Source organism: Pseudophryne corroboree, chromosome 4, assembly GCF_028390025.1.
Source record: "Pseudophryne corroboree isolate aPseCor3 chromosome 4, aPseCor3.hap2, whole genome shotgun sequence".
NCBI lineage: Eukaryota > Metazoa > Chordata > Amphibia > Anura > Myobatrachidae > Pseudophryne > Pseudophryne corroboree.
This window is the reverse complement of record NC_086447.1, coordinates 428132255-428158186: the sequence shown is the minus strand read 5'-3', so window position 1 is coordinate 428158186 and position 25932 is coordinate 428132255. Positions and strand designations below refer to the sequence as shown.

At 44.8% G+C, this 25932-nt stretch overlaps 1 protein-coding gene across 2 annotated transcripts in view; it reads left to right on the top strand.

The window, feature by feature from the left end:
* Positions 1-25932, top strand: part of PHIP (pleckstrin homology domain interacting protein) — a 546843-nt gene that overhangs the window by 321801 nt on the left and 199110 nt on the right. For both annotated transcript variants that reach the window (XM_063916855.1, XM_063916854.1), the window contains exons 27-28: positions 21039-21121; positions 21351-21462. In XM_063916855.1, the coding sequence (XP_063772925.1) occupies positions 21039-21121; positions 21351-21462 (195 nt within the window). The remainder of the gene's footprint in view (positions 1-21038; positions 21122-21350; positions 21463-25932) is intronic.

The window sequence follows — 25932 nt, the reverse complement described above, 5'->3', positions numbered from 1 at the left end:
CTAATGTTCCTGGGTATGATTCTGGACACAGTCCAGAAAAAAGTGTTTCTCCTGGAGGAGAAAGCCAGGGAGTTGTCTTCTCTAGTCAGAGACCTCCTGAAACCAAAACAGGTATCGGTGCATCACTGCACGCGGGTCCTGGGAAAGATGGTAGCTTCTTACGAGGTTCTGGATTTCCGCAGTATGGATGGTCTGTGTCTGTACCCTTAATTGCCAAAGCTTGTTAATAAATAAATTATACAGTAATAATATAGCCTAACAATATAAGAATATAACTAAGTATATCAGAGTCCATGTAACAATAGCCAAATATGGCCTCGTTTGAGACACATATATCCACTGTGATATTTGCCAGTATATGGGTTCTCCAATATTTCCTTTTAAAATATGACCACTGATCACCATGACAACGGTGTCACTTTATGCTATTTACATATACCAATCACTACACTTCCTGACATGGTACTGGAATTTGTGTTCCAGAGACAGGAAGCACGGAGATCCGTGTAACACCTTACTTCTAATCCATTAGATTGATTGTACATTTCCGGTCACGTGATCGGAGCGTGCGTTCCACAGACCGGAAGTGCGGGACGCAGTGGAACGCACGCCGCTTCTGTTGTGACTACAACACTCAGTACGGCGTTTTGCAGTGGATATATGGTTTTAAAGTAAGAACTATCCACATTAAATGTTATGTCAGTTTGTCATGTTTGTATTTGTTATATAATGTCTGTATTTTAATGTATTATACTTGGAATCCCTCTAATTGGATGATTGGTGGGAGGGTCACATTTGGGTATAAATGGGTGCTATTCACAATACTAGATGATCTTGACAAAGGTCCAGTTTGGGACCGAAACGTCGATACACCCGTTTACTATGATCTACTGAAAATAAAGAAAACATGTTTATGAAGACTGGTGAGTGCTCCTCTGTTGTGGATTTATATATATATATATATATATATATATATATATATATATATATATATATATATATATGTATGTATGTATGTATGTGTGTGTGTGTGTGTGTGTATGTATGTATATATGTATATGTATATATATATATGTATATATATATGTATGTATATATATATATGTGTATATATATGTGTGTGTGTGTGTGTGTGTGTATATATATATATATGTATATATATATATATATATATATATATATGTGTGTATATATTTGTGTTTATTTCTCTGACGTCCTAGTGGATGCTGGGTACTCCGTAAGGACCATGGGGAATAGACGGGCTCCGCAGGAGACTGGGCACTCTTAAAAGAAAGATTAGGTACTATATCTGGTGTGCACTGGCTCCTCCCTCTATGCCCCTCCTCCAGACCTCAGTTAGAATCTGTGCCCGGCCAGAGCTGGATGCACCTAGTGGGCTCTCCTGAGCTTACTAGAAAAGAAAGTATTTGTTAGATTTTTTATTTTCAGTGAGATCTGCTGGCAAAAGACTCACTGCTACGAGGGACTGAGGGGAGAGAAGCAAACCTACCTGCTTGCAGCTAGCTTGTGCTTCTAAGGCTACTGGACACCATTAGCTCCAGAGGGATCGAACACAGGGCCCGACCTCGATCGTCCGTTCCCGGAGCCGCGCCGCCGTCCCCCTTGCAGAGCCAGAAGACTGAAGAACCAGAAGAAAAACGGCGGCTGAAGACTCCGGTCTTCAATAAGGTAGCGCACAGCACTGCAGCTGTGCGCCATTGCTCCCACAGCACACCACACGCTCCGGTCACTGGTGGGTGCAGGGCGCTGGGGGGGGGGGGGGGCGCCCTGGGCTGCAATAAGTATACCTTTTGGCAAAATTGCATATAATACAGTTATAAACTGTATATGTGCCTAATCCCCCGCCATTAACATTATTAAAAAAGCGGGAGAAGCCCGCCGCGGAGGGTGCGGGGCTATCTCCCTCAGCACACGGCGCCATTTTCTCTTCACAGCTCCGCTGGAAGGACGCTCCCCAGGCTCTCCCCTGCAGTATACACTACAAGAAGGGTAAAACAGAGAGGGGGGGGCACATAAATTTAGGCGCAAAAGGTGATATAAGCAGCTATTGGGGAAAATTCACTTTGTGTTAGTGTAAATCCCTCTGTTATATAGCGCTCTGGTGTGTGCTGGCATACTCTCTCTGTCTCCCCAAAGGACTTTGTGGGGTCCTGTCCTCAGTCAGAGCATTCCCTGTGTGTGTGCGGTGTGTCGGTACGGCTGTGTCGACATGTTTGATGAAGAGGCTTACGTGGAGGCGGAGCAGGAGCCGATAAGTGTGGTGTCGTCCCCTGCGGGGCCGACACCAGAGTGGATGGATATGTGGAAGGTATTAACCGACAGTGTAAACTCCTTGCATAAAAGGTTCGATGACGTAACAGCTTTGGGACAGCCGGCATCTCAGCCCGCGCCTGCCCAGGCGTCTCAGAGGCCATCAGGGGCTCAAAAACGCCCGCTACCTCAGATAGCAGACACAGATGTCGACACGGAGTCTGACTCCAGTGTAGACAAGGATGAGACAAATGTACAGTCCACAAGGGCCATCCGATGCATGATTACGGCAATGAAAAATGTGTTGCACATTTCTGACATTAACCCGGTTACCACTAAAAAGGGTATTATGTTTGGGGAGAAAATGCAGCCAGTGACTTTTCCCCCATCTGATGAGTTAAATGAATTGTGTGAAGAAGCGTGGTGTTCCCCAGATAAGAAATTAGTGATTTCTAAGAGGTTACTAATGGCGTACCCTTTCCCGCCAACGGACAGGTTACGTTGGGAAACATCCCCTAGGGTGGACAAGGCGCTCACACGCTTATCAAAAAAGGTGGCAATGCCGTCTCAGGATACGGCCGCCTTAAAGGAGCCTGCAGATAGAAAGCAGGAGGCTATCCTGAAGTCTGTGTATACACACTCAGGTACTATACTGAGACCTCCAATTGCTTCAGCATGGATGTGTAGTGCTGCAGCAGCTTGGTCTGATACCCTGTCAGATAACATTGATTCCCTCGACAGGGGTACTATTTTGCTAACCATAGAGCATATTAAAGACATCGTCTTATATATGAGGGATGCACAGAGGGACATTTGCCGGCTGGCATCTAGAATTAATGCAATGTCCATTTCTGCCAGGAGAGTATTATGGACTCGGCAGTGGACAGGTGATGCTGATTCTAAAAGGCACATGGAGGTTTTGCCTTATAAGGGTGAGGAATTGTTTGGGGACGGTCTCTCGGACCTCGTATCCACAGCAACAGCTGGGAAGTCGACTTTTTTACCTCAGGTTCCCTCACAGCCTAAGAAAGCACCGTATTATCAAGTACAGTCCTTTCGGCCTCAGAAAGGCAAGCGGGTCAGAGGTGCGTCCTTTCTGCCCAGAGGCAGGGGTAGAGGGAAAAAGCTGCACCAGACAGCCAGTTCCCAGGAACAAAAATCCTCCCCTGCTTCCACTAAGTCCACCGCATGACGCTGGGGCTCCACAGGTGGAGCCAGGTGCGGTGGGGGCGCGTCTCCGGAACTTCAGCGACCAGTGGGTTCGCTCACAGGTGGATCTCTGGGTTCTACAAGTGGTATCTCAGGGATACAAGCTGGAGTTCGAGGAGACTCCCCCTCGCCGTTACCTCAAATCAGCCTTGCCAGCTGCTCCCAAGGAAAGGGAGGTAGTACTGGCGGCAATTCACAAGCTGTAACTTCAGCAGGTGATAATCAAAGTTCCCCACCTTCAACAGGGATGGGGTTACTATTCCACAATGTTTGTGGTACCGAAACCAGACGGTTCGGTGAGACCCATTCTAAATTTGAAATCCTTGAACACTTATATAAGGAAGTTCAAGTTCAAAATGGAATCGCTCAGGGCGGTTATTGCAAGCCTGGAAGAGGGGGATTTTATGGTGTCGCTGGACATCAAGGATGCTTACCTACATGTCCCCATTTACCCACCTCACCAGGAGTACCTCAGGTTTGTGGTACAGGACTGTCATTACCAATTCCAGACGTTGCCGTTTGGTCTGTCCACGGCACCGAGGGTATTTACCAAGGTAATGGCCGAAATGATGATACTCCTTCGAAAGAAGGGAGTTATAATTATCCCGTACTTGGACGATCTCCTTATAAAGGCAAGGTCCAAGGAGCAGTTGTTAGTCAGATAAGCACTATCTCGGGAAGTGCTACAACAGCACGGCTGGATTCTGAATATCCCAAAGTCGCAGCTGATTCCTACGACGCGTCTGCTGTTCTTGGGCATGATTCTGGACACAGAACAGAAGAAGGTGTTTCTCCCGGAGGAGAAGGCCCAGGAATTGTCATCTCTGGTCAGGGACCTCCTGAAACCAAAACAGGTGTCGGCGCATCACTGCACGCGAGTCCTGGGAAAGATGGTAGCTTCTTACGAAGCAATTCCCTTCGGCAGGTTCCATGCAAGGATCTTTCAGTGGGATCTGTTAGACAAGTGGTCCGGATCGCATCTTCAGATGCATCGGTTAATCACCCTGTCCCGCGGGCCAGGGTGTCTCTGCTGTGGGGGCTGCAGAGTGCTCATCTTCTCGAGGGCCGCAGATTCGGCATTCAGGACTGGGTCCTGGTGACCACGGATGCAAGCCTCCGAGGTTGGGGGGCAGTCACTCAGGGAAGAACCCCGGATCCTAATGGAAAAGGGCATTCCAGATGAAGTCATTCCTACGCTGATAAAAGCTAGGAAGGATGTGACAGCAAAACATTATCACCGCATATGGCGAAAATATGTTGCTTGGTGTGAGGCCAGGAAGGCCCCAACAGAGGAATTTCAGCTGGGTCGATTTCTGCACTTCCTGCAGTCAGGAGTGACTATGGGCCTAAAATTGGGATCCATTAAGGTCCAGATTTCGGCCCTGTCTATTTTCTTTCAAAAGAACTGGCTTCACTGCCTGAAGTTCAGACGTTTGTTAAGGGAGTGCTGCATATTCAGCCCCCTTTTGTGCCTCCAGTGGCACCTTGGGATCTCAACGTTGTGTTGGATTTCCTAAAATCACATTGGTTTGAGCCACTTCAGACCGTGGAGTTGAAGTATCTCACGTGGAAGGTAGTCATGCTGTGTTGGCCTTGGCCTCAGCTAGGCGTGTGTCAGAATTGGCGGCTTTGTCCTGTAAAAGCCCATATCTGATTTTCCACATGGACAGGGCAGAATTGAGGGCTCGTCCCCAATTTCTCCCAAAGGTGGTATCAGCGTTTCATTTGAACCAACCTATTGTGGTGCCTGCGGCTACTCGGGACTTGGAGGATTCCAAGTTGCTGGACGTAGTCCGGGCCCTGAAAATCTATGTTTCCAGGACGGCTGGAGTCAGAAAAACTGACACGCTGTTTATCCTGCATGCACCCAACAAGCTGGGTGCTCCTGCTTCAAAGCAGACTATTGCTCGCTGGATCTGTAGCACGATTCAACTTGCACATTCTGCGGCTGGACTGCCGCATCCTAAATCAGTAAAAGCCCATTCCACGAGGAAGGTGGGCTCTTCTTGGGCGGCTGCCCGAGGGGTCTCGGCTTTACAACTTTGCCGAGCTGCTACTTGGTCGGGATCAAACACTTTTGCAAAATTCTACAAGTTTGATACCCTGGCTGAGGAGGACCTTGAGTTTGCTCATTCGGTGCTGCAGAGTCATCCGCACTCTCCCGCCCATTTGGGAGCTTTGGTATAATCCCCATGGTCCTTACGGAGTACCCAGCATCCACTAGGACGTCAGAGAAAATAAGAATTTACTCACCGGTAATTCTATTTCTCATAGTCCGTAGTGGATGCTGGGAGCCCGTCCCAAGTGCGGACTCTCTGCAATACATGTATATAGTTATTGCCTAACTAAAGGGTTATTGGTATGAGCCATCTGTTGGATGAGGCTCAATTTTGGGTTCATACTGTTAACTGGGTATAGTTATCACAAGTTGTACGGTGTGGCTGGTATGAGTCTTACCCTGGATTCCAAATCCTTTCCTAGTAATGTCAGCTCTTCCGGGCACAGTTTCCCTAACTGAGGTCTGGAGGAGGGGCATAGAGGGAGGTGCCAGTGCACACCAGATATAGTACCTAATCTTTCTTTTAAGAGTGTCCAGCATCCACTACGGACTATGAGAAATAGAATTACCGGTGAGTAAATTCTTATTATATATAATATATATATAATATATAATATATATATATATATATATATATATATATATATATATATATATATATATATATGTTGAGTATCCCATATCCAAATATTCCGAAATACGGAATATTCCGAAATACGGACTTTTTTGATTAAGAGTAAGATAGTGAAACCTTTGTTTTTTGATGGCTCAATGTACACAAACTTTGTTTAATACACAAAGTTATTAAAAATATTGTATTAAATGACCTTCAGGCTGTGTGTATAAGGTGTATATGAAACATAAATGCATTCTGTGCTTAGATTTAGGTCCCATCACCATGATATCTCATTATGGTATGCAAAATATTCCAAAATACGGAAAAATCCCATATCCAAAATACCTCTGGTCCCAAGCATTTTGGATAAGGGAGACTCAACCTGTATTTATGTGTGTGTGTGTGTGTGTGTGTGTGTGTGTATATATATATATATATATATATATATACATACACATAGAGAGAGAGATATATAGATATAGTGTTACACAGAATATACAGTTTTTTGTATTTTTACAGTGTGCTTCAGTCACTTCAAATTGCTGAAATCCTCTGTCTTGTCCTGTTTACTGTCACATAACACATGGTTTTTGCAGATATTGTGTTTGTCTGCCTATATTGTACTACGCCCTACGGCTACGTTCCCTATAATGTCTGCCACACATGGCGGGAAATCTGCGGACGCTTCTGCATCCTGCAGTACTGGTACCACGGATTTACCTGATGGGGAAGTTTTAGGTGCAGGTGCTGACTGCCATTCACCCAGTCTACCTGCAGTACCTGTGGCCAATCAGGGCCCACTTTGGGCAGCGTTCTCAAGTATGTTGGGTACACTTGTGACCTGTCTTGCGCCCCCTGTGGAACCTCCTGTGCCATTGCAGCCACATATGTCAGTGTAGTTAATACGCCATGGGCGTTTACTCTGTCTAACCAATTACAACAATTAAATCAATCCTTGGTTAGACAAGTGTCTCTGGGGCCAAGGGGTCATCTAAAAGGGCCATTTCTTCCTCACAATCCAATAATATTTCAGATAATTCTTCCGATGAAAATGGGGAATATACTGATCCATCAGACACTGATCCAGTTGCTTCTGATGAGGAATATACAACACAGGTTGATGTTCCTGACCTAGTGGAGGCCATTAAGCTAATTCTTCAAATAGACTATGACCTTGAGCTTACTGCTGCGTCTAAGAAACCTGATAAGTTCAAACGTCAGAAGGTTGCTAAAATAGTCTTACCGCATTCTGACCATTTAATTCACATACGTCAGGAATTCTGGAAGTCTCCAGGAAAGAATTTTTCTCTTGTCTAAAAAGATGCTAGCTCATTATCCTATCCCTGCGGAGCTGAGTAACAAGTGGGAATCTCCACCGCCGGTGGACTCTCATGTCGCCCGTCTTGTGGTGTCTACGCTGCCTGTCACCATTGTCACCTCATTGAAGGAACTGACGGATAAGCCTGAAGTCTATCTACTCCCTTATTGGTGCTGTACATAGACCCACTATGGCAGCCTCCTGGGCTGTGAAAGGTATTGAAGCATGGGTTCAGGCAATTGAGGATGAGCTGCCTCAGGATTTTTCTGACACTGCCAGACAATATCTGTCTTATATTACCACAGCATCCCACTGTATTCAGGAGGTGGCCTCTGATGCAGGTGTAATGGCGGCTAAGGCGTCTACTACATCCATCCTGGCTCGTCGTATGTGGTTGAGGTCCTGGAAGGACTCCCAAAAAACTTTGGAGGTGCTCCCTTTTAAAGGAGATATCCTATTTGGGGATGATCTGAACAAGATCGTAACTGACTTGGCTACTGCCAAGACTGCGTGTCTCTCAAATACTAATCCTTCTTTTCCGTAGGCTAAGAGTACCACCTATCATTCCTTTCAGCCTCCAGGAAAAGCAAAGGATCAGGCGCATCTGCGACAGGCTCGTGCTTCCAAAACCACTAAACCTAAATCTAAACAATCCCGGGCCCCCCGTCAGCCTGTTTGCAAACCAGACATGCCTGCTGCATGACGGGGTGGGCTTCCCCCTGGGGGGAACCCAGGGTGGGAATCCGACTTCTGCAGTTCGCCCAGGCATGGTTAGAGATTACTTTGGATGCATGGGAGCGGGAAGTTGTCTCTCACGGTACGCAATCTCTTTCAAGAGATGTCCTCCTCGCCAGTTTTGAACAACTGTTATCCCTTCGGATCCATTAAAAGCGCAAGCTCTGCACTCTTGTACAATCCCTCCTGGATACAGGAGTGGTGGACCTCTGTCTTCGAGAAGCAGGGGATACTATTCGACCCTGTTTCTTGTACCGAAGCCAAGTGGGTCCTTCCGGCCTATTCTCAACCTCAAATCATTGAACAAATTTGTGAGTGTCCAAATTCCGCATGGAATCTCTGCACTTTATTATGCTGGCCATGGAACCCGAAGACTATATGGTATCCCTGGACATACAGGATGCTTACCTGCATATTCCTATTGCCATGTCGCATCAGCAATATCTGCGGTTTGCTATTGGCAACCTACATTATCGATTCCAGGCCCTGCCATTTGGATTGACCACGGCCCTGCGGATATTCACCAAGGTAATGGCCATGTTGACGGCTCATCTCTGTCGCCAGGCAATCGTGATCCTGGCGTATCTGGATGACTTGCTGATCCTGGCTAACTCCCAAGTGGTTCTCTTCAGTCATCTGAAACGGACGGTCCAATTCCTACTAGCCCACGTGTGGCTCATCAACTGGAAATAGTCCTCCCTGGTCCCTGCTCGGAGCATGGTGCACCTGGGGGCAATACTGGACACACACAGCCAATGATTGTTTCTGTCTCCAGAGAAGGTCCTGAAACTTCAGGACAGGATCAGATATTTCCTCTCTCGCCCAAGAGTGTCGATACACTCGGCGATGGAAGTACTAGGCCACATGGTGTCGGCTTTCAACATGGTAGAGTACGCTCAATTTCACTCTTGCCCTCTGCAGAGGTTAATCCTTTCCAAGTGGGACTGCTTGCCTCATCAGATCAGGTCTCAAATGATCTCCTTGACTCCAGAGGTTTGTCTGTCACTGAGCTGGTGGCTACAGGACCAACAGTTGAGCAGGGGCTGTCCCTTTTAGATCTCCAACTGGGTCCTCCTGACAACGGATGCCAGTCTGCCGGGTTGGGGCGCAGTGATGGAGCAACACTCTCTCCAGGGTCGGTGAACCAGGGAGGTATCTCTTCTCCCGATAAACATTCTGGAATTGCGGGCAGTGTTCAATGCATTGACACTGGCCCTGCCTCTAGTACAGAACAGGCCTGTTCAAGTACAGTCACTTTAAGTGGGGAAGGGATAATGGGAAAACTACTGCACTAGTATCATCCTATATATTTTCATTACGACCCCGTATTGTTTCGCTGTCATGAATTTGACTCTTGATGGGGGTGCTGCCAGAGAGTATATTGTTGCCTTATATATAAGGACTAGTTTACAAAAAGAGAAAGAAATTGGACTTAGAGTGGCGCACTAGTTAGAATTAATTAGACATGTAAAATTTAACTTTTATTGATCTGCTATTAAAAATCCTGTAACCGTGAAATATTAAAACCACATACAAATAAACAAATTGCGACAAATCTTTAAAACCCACACACTGTACTGTGTTGTGCAATAGTTTGACCTCTGGGTACTATGACCTCCAATAAGGTTAATTGTGTTAGTCAAAAAGTGTTTATCCCAAACAATTCTTCTCAAAACATATTAATCTCATATCATACACTTCCCAATAATTATCCAGGGATTAATTCTAGATTCATTCGTTAGAGTATTGCATATGTCAAGTCCAGTAAGATTAGTATTGGTCAGTGAGTAATATCAAGTTCTATTATATTGATATATTCCAGCACATATGCATTAGTAATAATCTGCTAGCTAGTATCCCCTCTTCGTGGCATCCACTAGATCTAGTAAATAGGGACACACATTCTCAGTCACTGCTGTCAGTGTTGCTTAGCAGAGATCGTAAATCTATATGATCCCTAATGTAATCACTGATGCTGGCAAAATCTGCCTTTAAGGGTGTGTACACACGGTGAGATTCGGACTTATCCGATTCTCACTGTGCGACGGGGGGCCGGGTCGGCACTTAGCCAGTATCGCAAGCACATAATGAGTGTGCTTGCGATCCTGGTTCTATGCGATTTTGGCTAAGTGTCAATCCTGACTATCTCTTCTATAGAGAGAGTCAGGATTGACTTGCCTGCACAGCCTATTTTTTCGGCCGATGCCGCGCATCTGCATCTGATCGGGATCGCAAGGTGACTGTCACCTTGCGATCTGCACTATCTTTTCTTCCGATTCTGACTATATAGTTAGAATCGGAAGAAAAGATCTTACCGTGTGTACACACCTTAAGTGCTCCAGTGTGACCCATTCAATGTCAGTGCGCAGATATTCTCAGTTACCGCTGTCGATGTTGCCCGGTCACACATGATTTTCTGCATGCAATTCTTAAAGTTGATTGCTACTAGTACTATCCATTTGTTTATACAGCATTATATAGGACTTTGGTCCGCAATTAAATAATTCCTCATATCCTAGTTGCTGATACAGGTTGAGTATCCCTTATCCAAAATGCTTGGGACCGGAAGACTTTTGTATATCGGATTTTTCCATATTTTGGTATAATTGCATACCATAATGAGATATCATGGTGATGGGACCTAAGTCTAAGCACAGAATGCATTTGTTTCATATATACCTTATACACACAGCTTGAAGGTCATTTTAGCCAATATTTTTAATAACTTTGTGCATTAAACAAAGTGTGTATACATTCACACAATTTATTTATGTTTCATATACACCTTGTATACACAGCCTGAAGGTCATTTAATACAATATTTTTAATAACTTTGTGTATTAAACAAAGTTTGCGGACATTGAGCCATCAGAAAACAAAGGTTTCACTATCTCACTCTCTCTAAAAAATAAAATAAAAAAAAAATCCGTAATTCGGAATATTACGTATTTCGGAATATTTGGATATGGGATACTCAACCTGTATAGGTATATAATTCCTTGTGGGATAGCACAAAGGGGACACTTCATATAATGGATGTGATATTTTATATAACTGGAATTAGTTAGATACTCATCTCACTGACTAAATGGTGGGCCTATTGGCCTCTGTATGATGGTCTATTTTACTAATTTCAGTGAGTTGACCATATCACTTGTATCTTATTAAACAGTTCAGTATTGCAACTGGAACCTAACTAATATGTGACAACTGTATGAACCATAAATTTGACACATTTGTCTCTATATGGGATAAACACCTTCAGTGGTATTATAATGCTACTTTGTAAAGTGTAATATGTAGCTATAGTGATATTGTATTGCATGTGCTCAGCATCTAGTCTCTAATCAGTGATATGGTTACTTTCCCTCTGTCACTGTTACTATGTTGCTGTAATACTGCTGACACTGCTACATGTGCAGCTGCATGAAGGTCTATCTATCCTTATAAAGCAATAGTCTGTATATCATTCATTTTATGCTGTTGCTAAACTGATTACACAGAAACATATGGCCGGACCTATTACACATGTAATCAGTATTTTATCATGGCTCCAATGCACCTCAATGGTATTGCACTACGTATCGCTTGCTATATACAACACACCTAATTTAAATGCACTAATGTGGAACAACTGGATGTAGCTGTATTGTTACATGTGCAGCTGCATGGAGATCTGTTTGTCCTTCTAAAGCAACAGTCTGTATATATTGTCTTATACTGTTTCTAGACTGATTCTATTGAAACGAATGCCAGTACCCATTATATGTGTGGCTGATATTATATCACAGCTCCATAGCATCTCCGTTATATAGCACCACGTATCACTTGCTATCCACAACACACAAAATTTACATGCACTTATTTTAAACACATGAGCACAGTGTGAACCGCCGATGCGCTTTTCACAGATTTTTTTTCAGGGTTTTTCTGATTTTTCACCATGACCGGGCAGTTCTTGGAACTCTCCCTGGTTATCTCTCTAAGGTGGTATCATCTTTTTATCTTAACCAGAGATTGTGGTTCCGGCCTTTATCTCTTCCGGTTTGTTCTCCAAAGAGCGGTCTTTGGCTGTGGTACAGGGTTTCCGTATTTACGTAGAGAGGACTTCCTCCCTCAGGAGGTCGGATACCGTCTTTGTACTTTTTCGTTTGCACAAACGTGGCTGGTCTCCCATCTCCTGCTGCTATCAAAGCCCATTCTACTCTGTCTGTTGGACTTTCTTGGGCGGCCCCCTGTGGCGCATCCGCTGAACAATTGTTCAAGGCAGCTACGTGGTCCTCGTTGAACACGTTCATCAGGTTTTATGCCTTTGATACTTCCGCCTCCCAGGATGCTTCCTTTGGACACCGGGTTCTTGTGCCCGCTACAGTGCGTTCCCTCACATGAGGAACTGCTATAGGCCATCCCCAATGTTATTCCCTGTGGAATACCAGTGTACCCCGCTGCAGATAAGGAGATTTATGGTAGACTTACCATAGTTAAATCTCTTTCTGTGAGGCACACTGGATTCCACAGGGTGCCCACCCTGACGCACTTAGCTTCTTTGGGTTTGTATGGCATTAGCCGCTGGTCCCTTCTCCTGTCGAGAGAACGTGGTTCTATTGTGACTAACATTTACCGTCTCTCTTACCTGCTACTGCATTGGACTAGTTAACGAAACTGAGCTCCATTGGCTGGAGGCGGGGTTTTAGAGGAGGCGGTGCAATGCATCCTGGAAGCAGTCAAAGCTTTAGCCTGTTGGTGCCTCGGATCAAGATCCAACTCTACACCCCTATGTTATTCTCTGTGGAATCCAGTGTACCTCGCAGAAAGTGATTTAACTATGGTAAGTCTACCATAAATCTTTTTTTTTAATGTCAAACCAAAATCCTCAGCCACGTTTCCGGTATCAAAAGAATTAAACTCCCTGGTCAGGGAGGCATGGGTGAACCCTGATAAAACATTCACAACTCCTCAGAGGTTGTTATCTTCCTTTCCCCTCCCCGCTGAAGACAGAAAGGTATGGGGGGAAAAACCCCTATCAGTCGATACTTCTGTGTCCAGACTGTCACAAAATTTGGTACTGCCAGTACCTGGGGCAATATCTCTGAAAGACCCAGCTGACCGTAAAGTTGAGGACCACTCTCAAAGCACTGTATACGGCAGCGGGCATAGCGCAACATCCCTCAATAGTTTGTGGTTGGATTTCAAGGGCTGTGGTTAAATAGTCTGATATTATAAATGGATTTTACTCCCTCTCCCATGTTACACTACTACAACATATACATGACGCTGCAAACTTTGAGCGAAGCTGTTAAAGAATGATGTCGGATAAATGGACGTACTACTGCTATGGCAGTTTCGGATTCGGATTCCAAAAAGGGTGTAGAAAATCTTCCCTTTACAGGTGATACCTTGTTTGGAGACTAGTTAAATAATTTCTCAGGCGACGGCGGGCAAGTTTTCCTATCTGCCATCGGCTGCACTTCTGGTAGACGTTCTTACTCAGGGCCCTCCTTGCAGTACTTCCGTTTGGCAAGGTTCAGAGGCAGAGACCGAGGGGCCTCCAATGCTCCTAGAGGATCTCGTGGTAAGTCCTGAAAACCTGCAGCTTAGACCAAACCGCCAAATCCTCTGCCACAAAGCCTTCCACGTGACTGTTGGCCCCAACAGAAGGGTGACTTTCCAGTAGGTGCTCGCTTTCAACACGACGAAGTCCTGATGGGATACTTGGGTGAGGGACCTCATTTCCAAAGGATTCCGGCTGGAATTTCAAGCACTTCCTCCTCACAGATTTTTCAGGTCAGGCTTACAAGCTTCATCCGCAAAAAAAAGTTACCTTGCAAGAAGCCATTCATAAACTTTTGCAGACGATAGTCGTGGTTCCAGTACCTCCTCTGTTACACAACAGGGGTTTTTACTCTAGTCTTTTTGTCGTACCAAAACCAGACTGTTCAGTGCGGCCAATTTTGAACCTGAAGTCCCTGAACCCGTTTCTACGAGTGTTGAAATTCAAGATGGAATCCCTGTAGGCAGTGGTGTCCGGTCTGGAGGAGTGGAAACTCATAGTATCTCTAGATGTCAAGGATGCTTACCTGCACATTCCCATGTGGCCTCCTCATCAGGCTTACCTCAGATTCGCCATATTGGACAACCATTTCCAGTTTCAGGCCTTACCCTTTGGCCTCTCTACAGCTTCACAAAGGTCATGGCGGAGATGATGCTGCAACTGCGCATGATGGGAGTCAACATAGTTCCTTACTTGGACGATCTCCTGATAAAAGCAATGTCCATGGAACGTCTACTGCAAAGCATTGACCTAATGACTCGCCTGCTTACGGATCATTGCTGGATCCTACATTTTTGGAAATCTCACTTGGAACCGTCTCAAAAGACTTAAGTTACTGGGTATTATACTGGATACAGTGTCTCAAAAGGTGTTTCTTAATATGTACAAAGCCTTAACTATCCAAATTATGGTGTGCTCAGTACGCCGACCTCGCAAGATCTCAATACATCTTTGCATACGCTTGCTGGGCAAGATGGTGGCCGCATATGAGGCAGTCCAATACGGCAGGTTTCATGACCGGCCATTTCATCTGGATTTGCTGGACAAATGGTCAGGGTCTCACCTACACATGCATCAAAAGGTGACCTTATCTCCAATAGCACGGATTTCTCTACTGTGGTGGATACAAGTTCCTCACTTGGTAGCAGGCTGGAGTTTCAGTATCCAGTCATGGTTTCTACTGACATTGGATGCCAGCCTCCAGGGTTGGGGGGCTGTGACCCAAGGGGCCCAGTTCCAGGGGAGATGGTCGAGTCAGGAATCTGCTCTGCCGATAAATGTCCTGGAAATCATGGCAATTTACAATGCCTTTCTACAAGCTTCCTATCTTCTGAGGGATCAGCCGATCCAGGTTCAGTCGGACAATGCCACGGCAGTGGCGTACATAAATCAACAAGGAGGAACAAAAAGCAGAACGGCTATGCGTGAAGTGTCAAAAATACTCCTCTGGACAGAGGCCAACGCAAGGGCCATCTCAGCCATATTCCTTTTAGGAGTGGACAACTGGGAAGCATACTTCCTCAGCAGGCACGACCTCCATCTGGGGGAATGGGTCCTACATCCTCGTGTTTCAACCGGTGGAGCTGTCGGCAGATAGATCTGATGGCTTCTCGTCTCAACAGGAAGCTACGCCATTACTGTTCCAGAACGAGGGAACCGCAGGCTGTAGCAGTTGACGCGCTGATGACGCCATGGACTTACCAGTTTATGTACCAGTTCCCTCCAATACCGCTAATCCCAAAGGTGCTAAAAAGGGAAAGCGTTCAAGCAATTCTGATTGCCCCATATTAGCATCAACGGGTTTTGTATGTGGACCTCCTGACCATGGCTCTTGAAGAACTCTGGCCTCTGCCGCTGCTATAGGATCTTCTTTAGCAAGGACCGTTAGTCTATCCAAACTTACAGCAGCTACGTTTGACGGCTTGGAAGTTGACAGGGATATTCTAACCAGAAAAGGTCTTCCTTCCAGGGTTATTTCCACTATGGTACAAGCCCGGGAGCTGGTTACATCGAAACATTATCAACATATCTGGAAAAAGTATTTTTCTTGGTGTGAAAGAAGAAAGGTTTCTCCCGTGGAATTTCAAATTGGTCGCTTTCAACTATTCCTACAAGCGGGGGTGGATATGGACCTACATTTAGGCTGCATCAAAGTGCAGATTTCGGTGCTCTCTATTTTCTTTCAGAAGCAAATGGCTCTATTGCCAGAAGTACAGACCTTCCTGAAGGGAGTTCTTCATATGTTACTGCCTTCTGTACCTCCCACGTCTCCATGGGATCTAAATGTGGTTTTGAACTTCCTTAAGTGGGACTGGTTTGAACCCTTGCATAGAGTGGAATTAAAACTTCTTATCTGGAAGACTGTAATGTTACTAGCTTTGGCGTTTGCCAGACATGTCTGTGAATTTGAGGCCTTATCCTGTAAGAGACCATATTTGATTTTTCATGAAGATAGGGCGGAACTCGGGCCCCAGCCTCAGTTTTTGCCGAAAGTGGTGTCAGCTTTTCACGTGAACCAACCCATTGTGGTTCCAGTGTTGTCTGACACCTCCGTTGGCCCAGATTCATTGGATGTGGTGAGGACTCTAAAGATTTATTTCAAAAGGACTGCTTGTCATCGGAAATCTGACTCGCTGTTTGTCCTTTACGGTGCCACCAAGATTGGTCGTCTGGCTTCTAAGCAATCTATTGCTCGTTTGCTCAGGTTGACCATTCAGCATGCCTATACTTTGGCGTCTCTGCCTTTGCCGACGTCTATTCAAGCCCACTCGACAAGATCAGGGGGTTCTTCCTGGGCGGCTGCTCAGGGTGTCTCTGCCTTACAGTTGTGCCAAGCTGCTACTTGGTCTGGGTTGAACATTTTTGTTAAGTTCTATAGGTTTGACACCTTGGCCAAGGATGACCTTCAGTTTGGTCAGGCGGTTTTTCAGAAGTCTCAGCACTCTCCCATCCGTTTTGGGAGCTTTGGGACTTCCCCACGGTACCAAAGTACAGTTCCCCAGTATCCACTAGGAAGTTAGAGAAAATAGGAGTTTAATATCTATTGGTAATTCCTTTTCTCGTAGTGGATACTGGGAGCCCGCCTCAGTGCTTCGCATCCTGCTTACTTGGTGTAAGTGTTTCTGCTTGGTCCGCCGTTGCTGTCACTTTGACTTGTTGGGTTAGCTTTGCTATCCTTCTTATTATTAGTGTTGCTATGCTCTGTTCCGGTTAGCGCCTCTTTTCAGTTATGGTTGTGTGTTGGCTTGTTGCCTCACCCGCTGTTGTATGCGTTTCCTTCTCTCATGGTATGTCCGTCTCCTCTAGCACAGTTTACCTAGACTGAGTCTGGTAGGAGGGTCATAGAGGGGAGGAGCCAGCAATCACATACACACACTAAAGATTTTAAAGTGCCATGCTCCAGTGGACCCTATCTATACCCCACGGTACTAAAGTACAGTTCCCCAGTATCCACTACGGACTACGAGAAAAGGAATTACCGGTAGGTATTAAATTCCTCTCTAATCCCTGGCGCTCCTAGTCAAATCACATTGCAACCAAGATGCGTTTTCTGCAAAAAAGGTGCCCAATGCTAGCAGAGTCTCACGGGACCTGGCGTGCAGAGAGGGGCTTTGTGGCTTGACTGCAGCAAATATGTATGAGGACACATCTGTAAGACACTCACTGTGAGGAAATGGTAATTTTCATATCAAGTAGCTTTCCCCAATTACTCTAAACTATTTCCATTGGCAACAAATTACATTAATTGAAGCATTTTTTAAATGTGGTTTAACTCTTGAGTAGAGTATACAAAATGTAATGTCTTGGATACAGATAGATGTTTTTTAACTTTAATAAAGCACAAGTACATTTAATTTGAAAGGTTCTTGCAAATCGATAGGTATTACCCAATAGCAGTGAAGTTATAATTACAAGATGGCACAGAGATAGCATTTCAAATAAGTGATGAAACCCTTCATTATTTAAAACAATCTTGTATTTGTCTGCGAAATTTAGGGTGAAGAAAAAAGAAATGCATGATAGAAGGGCATTGTCGTGTTTACTTTCAATGTACTGAACATTTCTGTCATACAGTGGTAATACAGAGGCTCCTGTTTTCCCAAAATGTAAAACTATATTGGGTGTTGAAGTTAGACTATGTAAATAACCTGATAAGATGATTTTTTTTTTTTACAATGTGGGAATGTCAGCTAATAGGTCTTTTGGCTTATTATAATTTGACTATTTGGCTTAACGAGTTGCTTTAAATGACTTAATGGTCGTGGTGACTCCAGGTGCCCGAAGTGTACCTCCTTGGATGGCTCCTTTTGGCACCTGTTGTGGACCTGCCCGGTGGTGGATGCTTTTTGGAAGGCTGTTATAAGGATTATAATCTCTACTGGTGTACCGTCTGATGTCCTTACCCTTACTGTCTGTATTCTTGCTGTGATAGACGAGGAAATACTCGATGTGCATTCGAGACGAAATGTTATTAATTTGTGCACCCTGGCTAAGGTGCTAATAGCGCGCTCTAGGATGGCGAGAACGGGTCCCACGGTCACTAATTGGATACCTCTGGTGGCTTCAACTGTTTCTCATGAAAAATGTGTATATATATCTAGGAAGGCCCCCGATAAATTTTACAATACTTGGGATAAATGGCTCTCTTCTCCATACAATCAGCCCCTTAACATTTCTCCATCTTGAGGTTGTCTGCTCAATGTGTTCTACTGAATACTACTATATGCATACTTCAGCGTCAGCGGTAATCCTTTTTTATTTTTTTCTTATACATTCCCGAGTGCTCACATAAGGTATTGCTTATTAAAAAGGTGCTCACACCAAGTTAATGTTATGTATTTTATTTTTATTGTTTCGTTATGCATACATGATATTACTGGTATATTCTGTATACATCTTGCATACTAGTATTATTTCTGTTTAAGTTGTATGTTTGTCACAAGGAAAAAAACAAATAAAAAAGATTGAATTTAAAAAAAATGACTTAATGGTCTCAGAAGTAGTCCTTTTCTAAGCCCTGTACTAATTATATATTTTTGCAGACCTTAAGCATTATAGCAACCTACACTGTGCATGTTTATAGCAACTGAAGTACATATGGTCTTATATAAATGCGCAATAACATTTACATCTTCCATTTAATACTGTAGTTGTCAACCACCCCAGCCCCCCTTCCCCCACCCACTCAAACTGTCTGTCCCCAAAGCTCAAGTAGTCATGGCCACTTTTTTCAGAAACTGACTTATAAGAGACTGTTTGGTAACTATTTAGCAACAGTATTCCTGGAGACTGGTGGGGCACAGTTTTGTTTTGCTGGATACATGGTGTGTTATACTGAGCTTATGTCACACACGACATTTAGCAATATTAGCAAAACTGTATGTACTGCTATTCCATATTTGGTACACCCTCATTTAGGTCCAAAATGAAGTCAACCTGCATCAGAACTTGGACAGTCCTGCTGTTGACAGACCATGTATTTATTACATCAGTGGTTCCCAAGTGCTGTCCTGAAGGCACCCCAACAGTCCAGGTTTTAGGGATATTCCTGCTTGTACACAGATGGATAATCAAATTGACTGGAGTACTAATTAAGTCACCTGTGCCTAAGTTTGTTTATCCTTAAAACCTGGACTGTTGGGTTGCCTTGAGTATTATGTTTGGGAGCCTCTGTATTACATTATACACTGCTCAAAAAGGGAACACTAAAATAACACATCCTAGATCTGAATGAATGAAATATTATTATTAAATACTTTGTTCTTTACATAGTTGAATGTGCTGACAACAAAATCACACAAAAATTATCAATGGAAATCAAATTTATTAACCCATGGAGGTCTGGATTTGGAGTCACTCAAAATTAAAGTGGAAAAACACACTACAGGCTGATCCAACTTTGATGTAATGTCCTTAAAACAAGTCAAAATGATGCTCAGTAGTGTGTATGACCTCCCTACAACGCCTGGGCATGCTCCTGATGAGGTGGCGGATGGTCTCCTGAGGGATCTCCTCCCAGACCTGGACTAAAGCATCCGCCAACTGCTGGACAGTCTGTGGTGCAACGTGGCGTTGGTGGATGGAGCGAGACATGATGTCCCAGATGTGCTCAATTGGATTCAGGTCTGGGGAACGGGCGGGCTAGTCCATAGCATCAATGCCTTCGTCTTGCAGGAACTGCTGACACACTCCAGCCACATGAGGTCTTGCATTAGAAGGAACCCAGCGCCAACCGCACCAGCATATGGTCTCACAAGGGGTCTGAGGATCTCATCTCGGTACCTAATAACAGTCAGGCTACCTCTGGCGAGCACATGGAGGGATGTGCGACCCCACACCATTACTGACCCACTGCCAAACCGGTCATGCTGGAGGATGTTGCAGGCAGCAGAACGTTCTCCTTGGCGTCTCTGTGAAGAGCACAGGGCTCTAGTGGCGAATTTGCCAATCTTGGTGTTCTCTGGCAAATGCCGAACGTCCTGCACGGTGTTGGGCTGTAAGCACAACCCCCAACTGTGGACGTCGGGCCCTCATACCACCCTCATGGAGTCTGTTTCTGATCGTTTGAGTAGACACATGCACATTTGTGGCTTTCTGGAGGTCATTTTGCAGGGCTCTGGCAGTACTCCTCCTGTTCCTCCTTGCACAAAGGCGGAGGTAGCGGTCCTGCTGCTGGGTTGTTGCCCTCCTACGGCCTCCTCCACGTCTCCTGATGTACTGGCCTGTCTCCTGGTAGCGCCTCCATGCTCTGGACACTGCACTGACAGACACAGCAAACCTTCTTGCCACAGCTCGCATTGGTGTGCTATCCTGGATGAGCTGCACTACCTGAGCCACTTGTGTGGGTTGTAGATTGTCTCATGCTACCACTAGAGTGAAAGCACCTCCAGCTTTCAAAAGTGACCAAAACATCAGCCAGAAAGCATAGGAGCTGAGAAGTGGTCTGTGGTCACCACCTGCAGAACAACTTCTTTATTGGGGGTGTCTTGCTAATTGCCTATAATTTCCACCTGTTGTCTATTCCATTTGCACAACAGCATGTGAAATTGATTGTCAATCAGTGTTGCTTCCTAAGTGGACAGTTTAATTTAACAGAAATGTGATTGACTTGGAGTTACATTGTGTTTAAGTGTTCCCTTTATTATTTTTGAGCAGTGTATTTTAATGTCATTAATCCATGTTGTTGATAGTATCCCTTTCTGTTGCGGTATGTTTTCACAAGATCTCTCTTTGCATGTAAATTTAACTTGCATGCTAATGGTTTTCTGCTTTCTTATAGGTACCATGACATGCCAGATGTGATAGACTTTCTTGTTCTGCGGCAGCAATTTGATGAAGCAAGACGCAGGCAGTGGAGCATAGGTATGTTCAGGAATATTTTGTATTAAATGTATCACACTGCAGTTAGGTTTAGAGAAGACTTGAAATTGTGATTTGGTTGTCACTTCAATCCTTCTTTGCGTTGAATGTTGTGTTGATATACTTTACAGTTGCTCAGAAGCTGCCATGTGGGGAAATTACACACACATTATACACTACAGATTAAGGCAAATTAAATTTTACTTAAATTGACATCATATCCATTTTGTAGGCGATAGGTTTCGGTCAGTGATTGATGATGCCTGGTGGTTTGGAACTATTGAAAGCCAGGAACCACTTCAGCCTGATTATCCAGACAGCCTGTTCCAATGCTATAATGTCTGGTACGTATTTACTGATTCATCGTATCTTAGCTGTTCATTTGATTTGGTTTGTTGGTGGAATTTGGTTGTAATGGCAACTTTCTTTAGTGCTATTTGATTCTGGAAATCTGTTCTTATGAATAGAATATTGGAATATATGCAAGTTATTTTTTTTTTTTATTGGTCCTTTTTAAAGATTCCACTGAAAGCATAATGCAAATCACATTCTTTTTTCACTCTGTTCATTAAATTATTTTTTTCCCCACTAGTGTGGAGTAGGACAAAATCTATTTGTGTTTTGGCTTCTATTATCTTACACTTTATAATGCGTTTATTGTCTGTCTAGGCATCAAGTTCTCAAACTCTGTCCTCAGGATCCCAAACAGAACATGTTTTCCAGGTATCCTTACAGAATTGCAAGTGAAATAATTAGCTCCTACTGTGGATGTTTTAAAATGTGTCTGTGAGCAATGAATACACCTGTGCACCTGTTAGATGACCTGCAAAACGTAAACTGTGTGGGGTCCTGAAGACCGAGTTTGAGAACCACTGGTCTAAGCCAAATACCCTGCCACCTACTCATACAGCTGTCACTGGCTGTCTGACAGGATACAGCGGAGCTACAGCTCTCAGTGGCTGCCTGACGGGACACCGCTTCCTGACACCTTCCCTCACTCTTATCCCACCTTCAGATGCTCCGCATATCAATCCCAACTGGCTTGAAGGCCAAATGCAAGTTGCCCTGCCCTGGCTTGCAGCGCCTCGGTGCTTATTTATGGGTACCTGTCATGAATATGTCAATGACATAGCGAAGTGTTGATACTACATCTGCTGTATTGATATTTGCACGGCTTGCATTAAATAATAAAAAAAAGGGGGAGAGGAAAAAGTTATGGATACATGGAATAAATAGACCAAGACAAGAGAATGCTGGGTGGAACATTAGTAAATAGAGTGCAATAGAAAGGTAGGAATGGGGAGAGGCAGGATAAAAACAGGAGTAAAGAGTGAGTAGAGGAAAACAGAAACGCTGCCTAGCACAGCTAGCGACCCTGCAAATAAGAAGTACGTAATAGTTTTATATAATAATCATGTCACCTTTCCTATGGGAAAAGGGGGAATGAGATTCAATGTTGCTATTTCTTAATTAGCAACATATACACACTGGAACATTAGTACAGGTTGAATATCCCTTATCCAAAATGCTTGGGACCAGAGGAATTATGGATATCGGATTTTTCCGTATTTTGGAATAATTGCATACCATAATGAGATATTATGCTGATGGAACCTAAATTTAAGCACAGAATGCATTTATGTTTCATATACACCTTATACACACAGCCTGAAGGTCATTTTAGCCAATATTTTTTATAACTGTGCATTAAACAAAGCGTGTACATTCACACAATTAATTTATGTTTCATATACACCTTATGCACACAGCCTGAAGGTTATTTAATACAATATTTTTAATAACTGAGTATTAAACAAAGTTTGTGTACATTGAGTCATCAAAAAACAAAGGTTTCACTATCTCAGTCTCACTCCAAAAAGTCTGAATTTCGGATTATTTGGATATGGGATACTCAACCTGTATTCTAATTTAAACATCTGCTGTTGCTTACTTGTCGGTCACAACACACACTAGTTAAAGCATCCCCACGTGGGTGTATGTAGCTAGAACAGCTGCTAATCATTTCAAGTGATACACACTCTAATTTTTGCTGATACAGGGGTATATGCAATTCGCGGCAAATTATCGCCGTTTTTTAATTCGACCATCCAATTTCGGCAAGTGGTTGCCGAAATTCACCATATTCAATGGAAAACGGATTCGACAGTCCCGCGGGCGAAAAACGGCCGATTTGCCGGATTTTGCCGCGATTTTAAAAAACGGGGAAAAACCCGAAAAAAAATGGCGTGGGGTCCCCCCTCCAAAGCATAACCAGCCTCGGGCTCTTCGAGCTGGTCCTGGTTCTAAAAATCCGGGGGAAAATTGGACAGGGGATCCCCCGTATTTTTAAAACCAGCACCGGGCTCTGTGCCTGGTGCAAAAAATACGGGGGACAAAGAGTAGGGGTCCCCCGTATTTTATACACCAGCATCGGGCTCCACTAGCTGGACAGATAATGCCACAGCCGGGGGTCACTTTTATACAGAGCCTTGCGGCCGTGGCATGAAATATCCAACTAGTCACCCCGGGGTACCCTGGGGGAGTGGGGACCCCTTCAATCAAGGGGTCCCCCCCCCCCCCCCAGCCACCCAAGGGCCAGGGGTGAAGCCCGAGGCTGTGTGTCGTCGTGTCTCCCCCCCCCCCCCCCCCCCCCCCCCCCCTCCATCCAAGGGCTGCGGTTGGGGGGCTGATAGCCTTGTCAAAATTGAAAGAATATTGTTTTTTCCAGTAGTACTGCAAGTCCCAGCAAGCCCCCCCCCCCCCCTCGCAAGCTGGTACTTGGAGAACCACAAGTACCAGCATGCGGGAGAAAAACGGGCCCGTTGGTACCTGTAGTACTACAGGAAAAAAATACCCAAATAAAAACAGGAGACACACACCGTGACAAGTACAACTTTATTACACACTGCCGACACACACATACTTACCTATGTTGACACGCCGACTGCCACGTCTCGACTCCGACGATCCGGGGTACCTGTGAAAAAAAAACACTCACCTGATCCAGTGTCCAGAGATAATCCACGTACTTGGCAAAAAAAAACCACGAACACCCGACCACCGGACTGAAAGGGGTCCCATGTTGACACATGAGACCCCTTTCCCCGAATGCCGGGACCCCACGTGACTGCTGTCACTTAGGTCCCTTCAGCCAATCAGGAAGTGCCACGTCGTAGCGCTCACCTGATTGGCTGTGCGCGTCTTAGCTCTGACAGCGCATCGCACAGCTCCCTCCATTACTTTAAATGGTGGGAACTTTACCGTCAGTGGCAGGGTTACCCGCGGTCAGCCGCTGACCGCGGGTGACCCCACCACTAACCGCAAAGTTCCCACCATTGAATATAATGGAGAGGCTTTGCGATGCGCTGTCTGACAGCTCAGACGCGCACAGAGCCAATCAGCAGAGTGCAAGGACGATGCACTCGCTGATTGGCTGAAGAGACACTTCTGTGACAGCTGTCACGGGGGTGTCTCTGCATTCGTGGAAAGGGGTCTCATGTGTCAACATGGGACCCCTTTCAGTCCGGTGGTCGGGGGTTCGTTTTGTTGTTTTGACAAGTACGTGGATTTATCTCTGGACCCTGGATCAGGTGAGTATAATTATCTTTTATTTTCAGGTACCCATGGATTCTACTTGGAGAAGAGGACCGACTGCTTCGTGTCAACATAGTTAAGTATGTGTGTGTCGGCAGTGTGTAATAAAGTTGTACTTGTCACGGTGTGCGTCTCCTGTTTTTATTTGGGTATTTTTTTCCCAGTAGTACTACAGGTACCAGTGGGCCCGTTTTTCTCCCGCATGCTGGTACTTGTGGTTCTCCAAGTACCAGCTTGCGGGGAGGCTTGCTGGGACTTGTAGTACTACTGGAAAAACAATATTCTTTCAATTTTGACAAGGCTATCAGCCCCCCATCCGCAGCCCTTGGATGGGGGGGGACAGCCTCGGGCTTCACCCCTGGCCCTTGGGTGGCTGGGGGGGGGGGACCCCCTTGATTGAAGGGGTCCCCATTCCCCCAGGGTACCCCGGCCAGGGGTGACTAGTTGGATATTTAATGCCACGGCCGCAAGGCACTGTATAAAAGTGACCCCCGGCTGTGGCATTATCTGTCCAGCTAGTGGAGCCCGATGCTGGTGTATAAAATACAGGGGACCCCTACTCTTTTTGTCCCCCGTATTTTTTGCACCAGCACCAGGCGCAGAGCCCGGTGCTGGTTTTAAAAATACGGGGGATCCCCTGTCAATTTTTTACCCGCATTTTTAGAACCAGGACCAGCTCGAAGAGCCCGAGGCTGGTTATGCTTTGGAGGGGGGACCCCACGCCATTTTTTTTCTGAATTTTACCATTCCATCTAAAAAAAAATATTTAAAAAAATATATAAATAATACTTGTGCCTCCAAAAAAGACAAACCAAGTACCTAATCCCTTCTAATATAAATAGATATGCTATTATCAATAAAAAAAAACACCAAAAAAAACGTTTTAATTTTTTTTTATTAGTTTCACCCACCAAAGTGTGGCGGATTGAAAATGACGAATTTACTGTCTAAAAGCACTGTTGTCGAATTTCCAAACTTCAATTGAATATACTTTGGTCGAATTGCAGCACTTGTATCATTGCAGAAAAGTCGAATTTCAAAAAGTCGAATTTTGAAAGTCCGTTTTTTTTGACGGAAAGTACTGAATTGCAGTGACGATTTTTTTTTTTTGGCGAAAAAGTCCAGAAATTCGACAATTTCGGGAATTCGACCGCAATTGCATATACCCCAATGAGTATACTTAAAAATAGGTTAAGGTAAAGGATGACTCTAGTGACAGA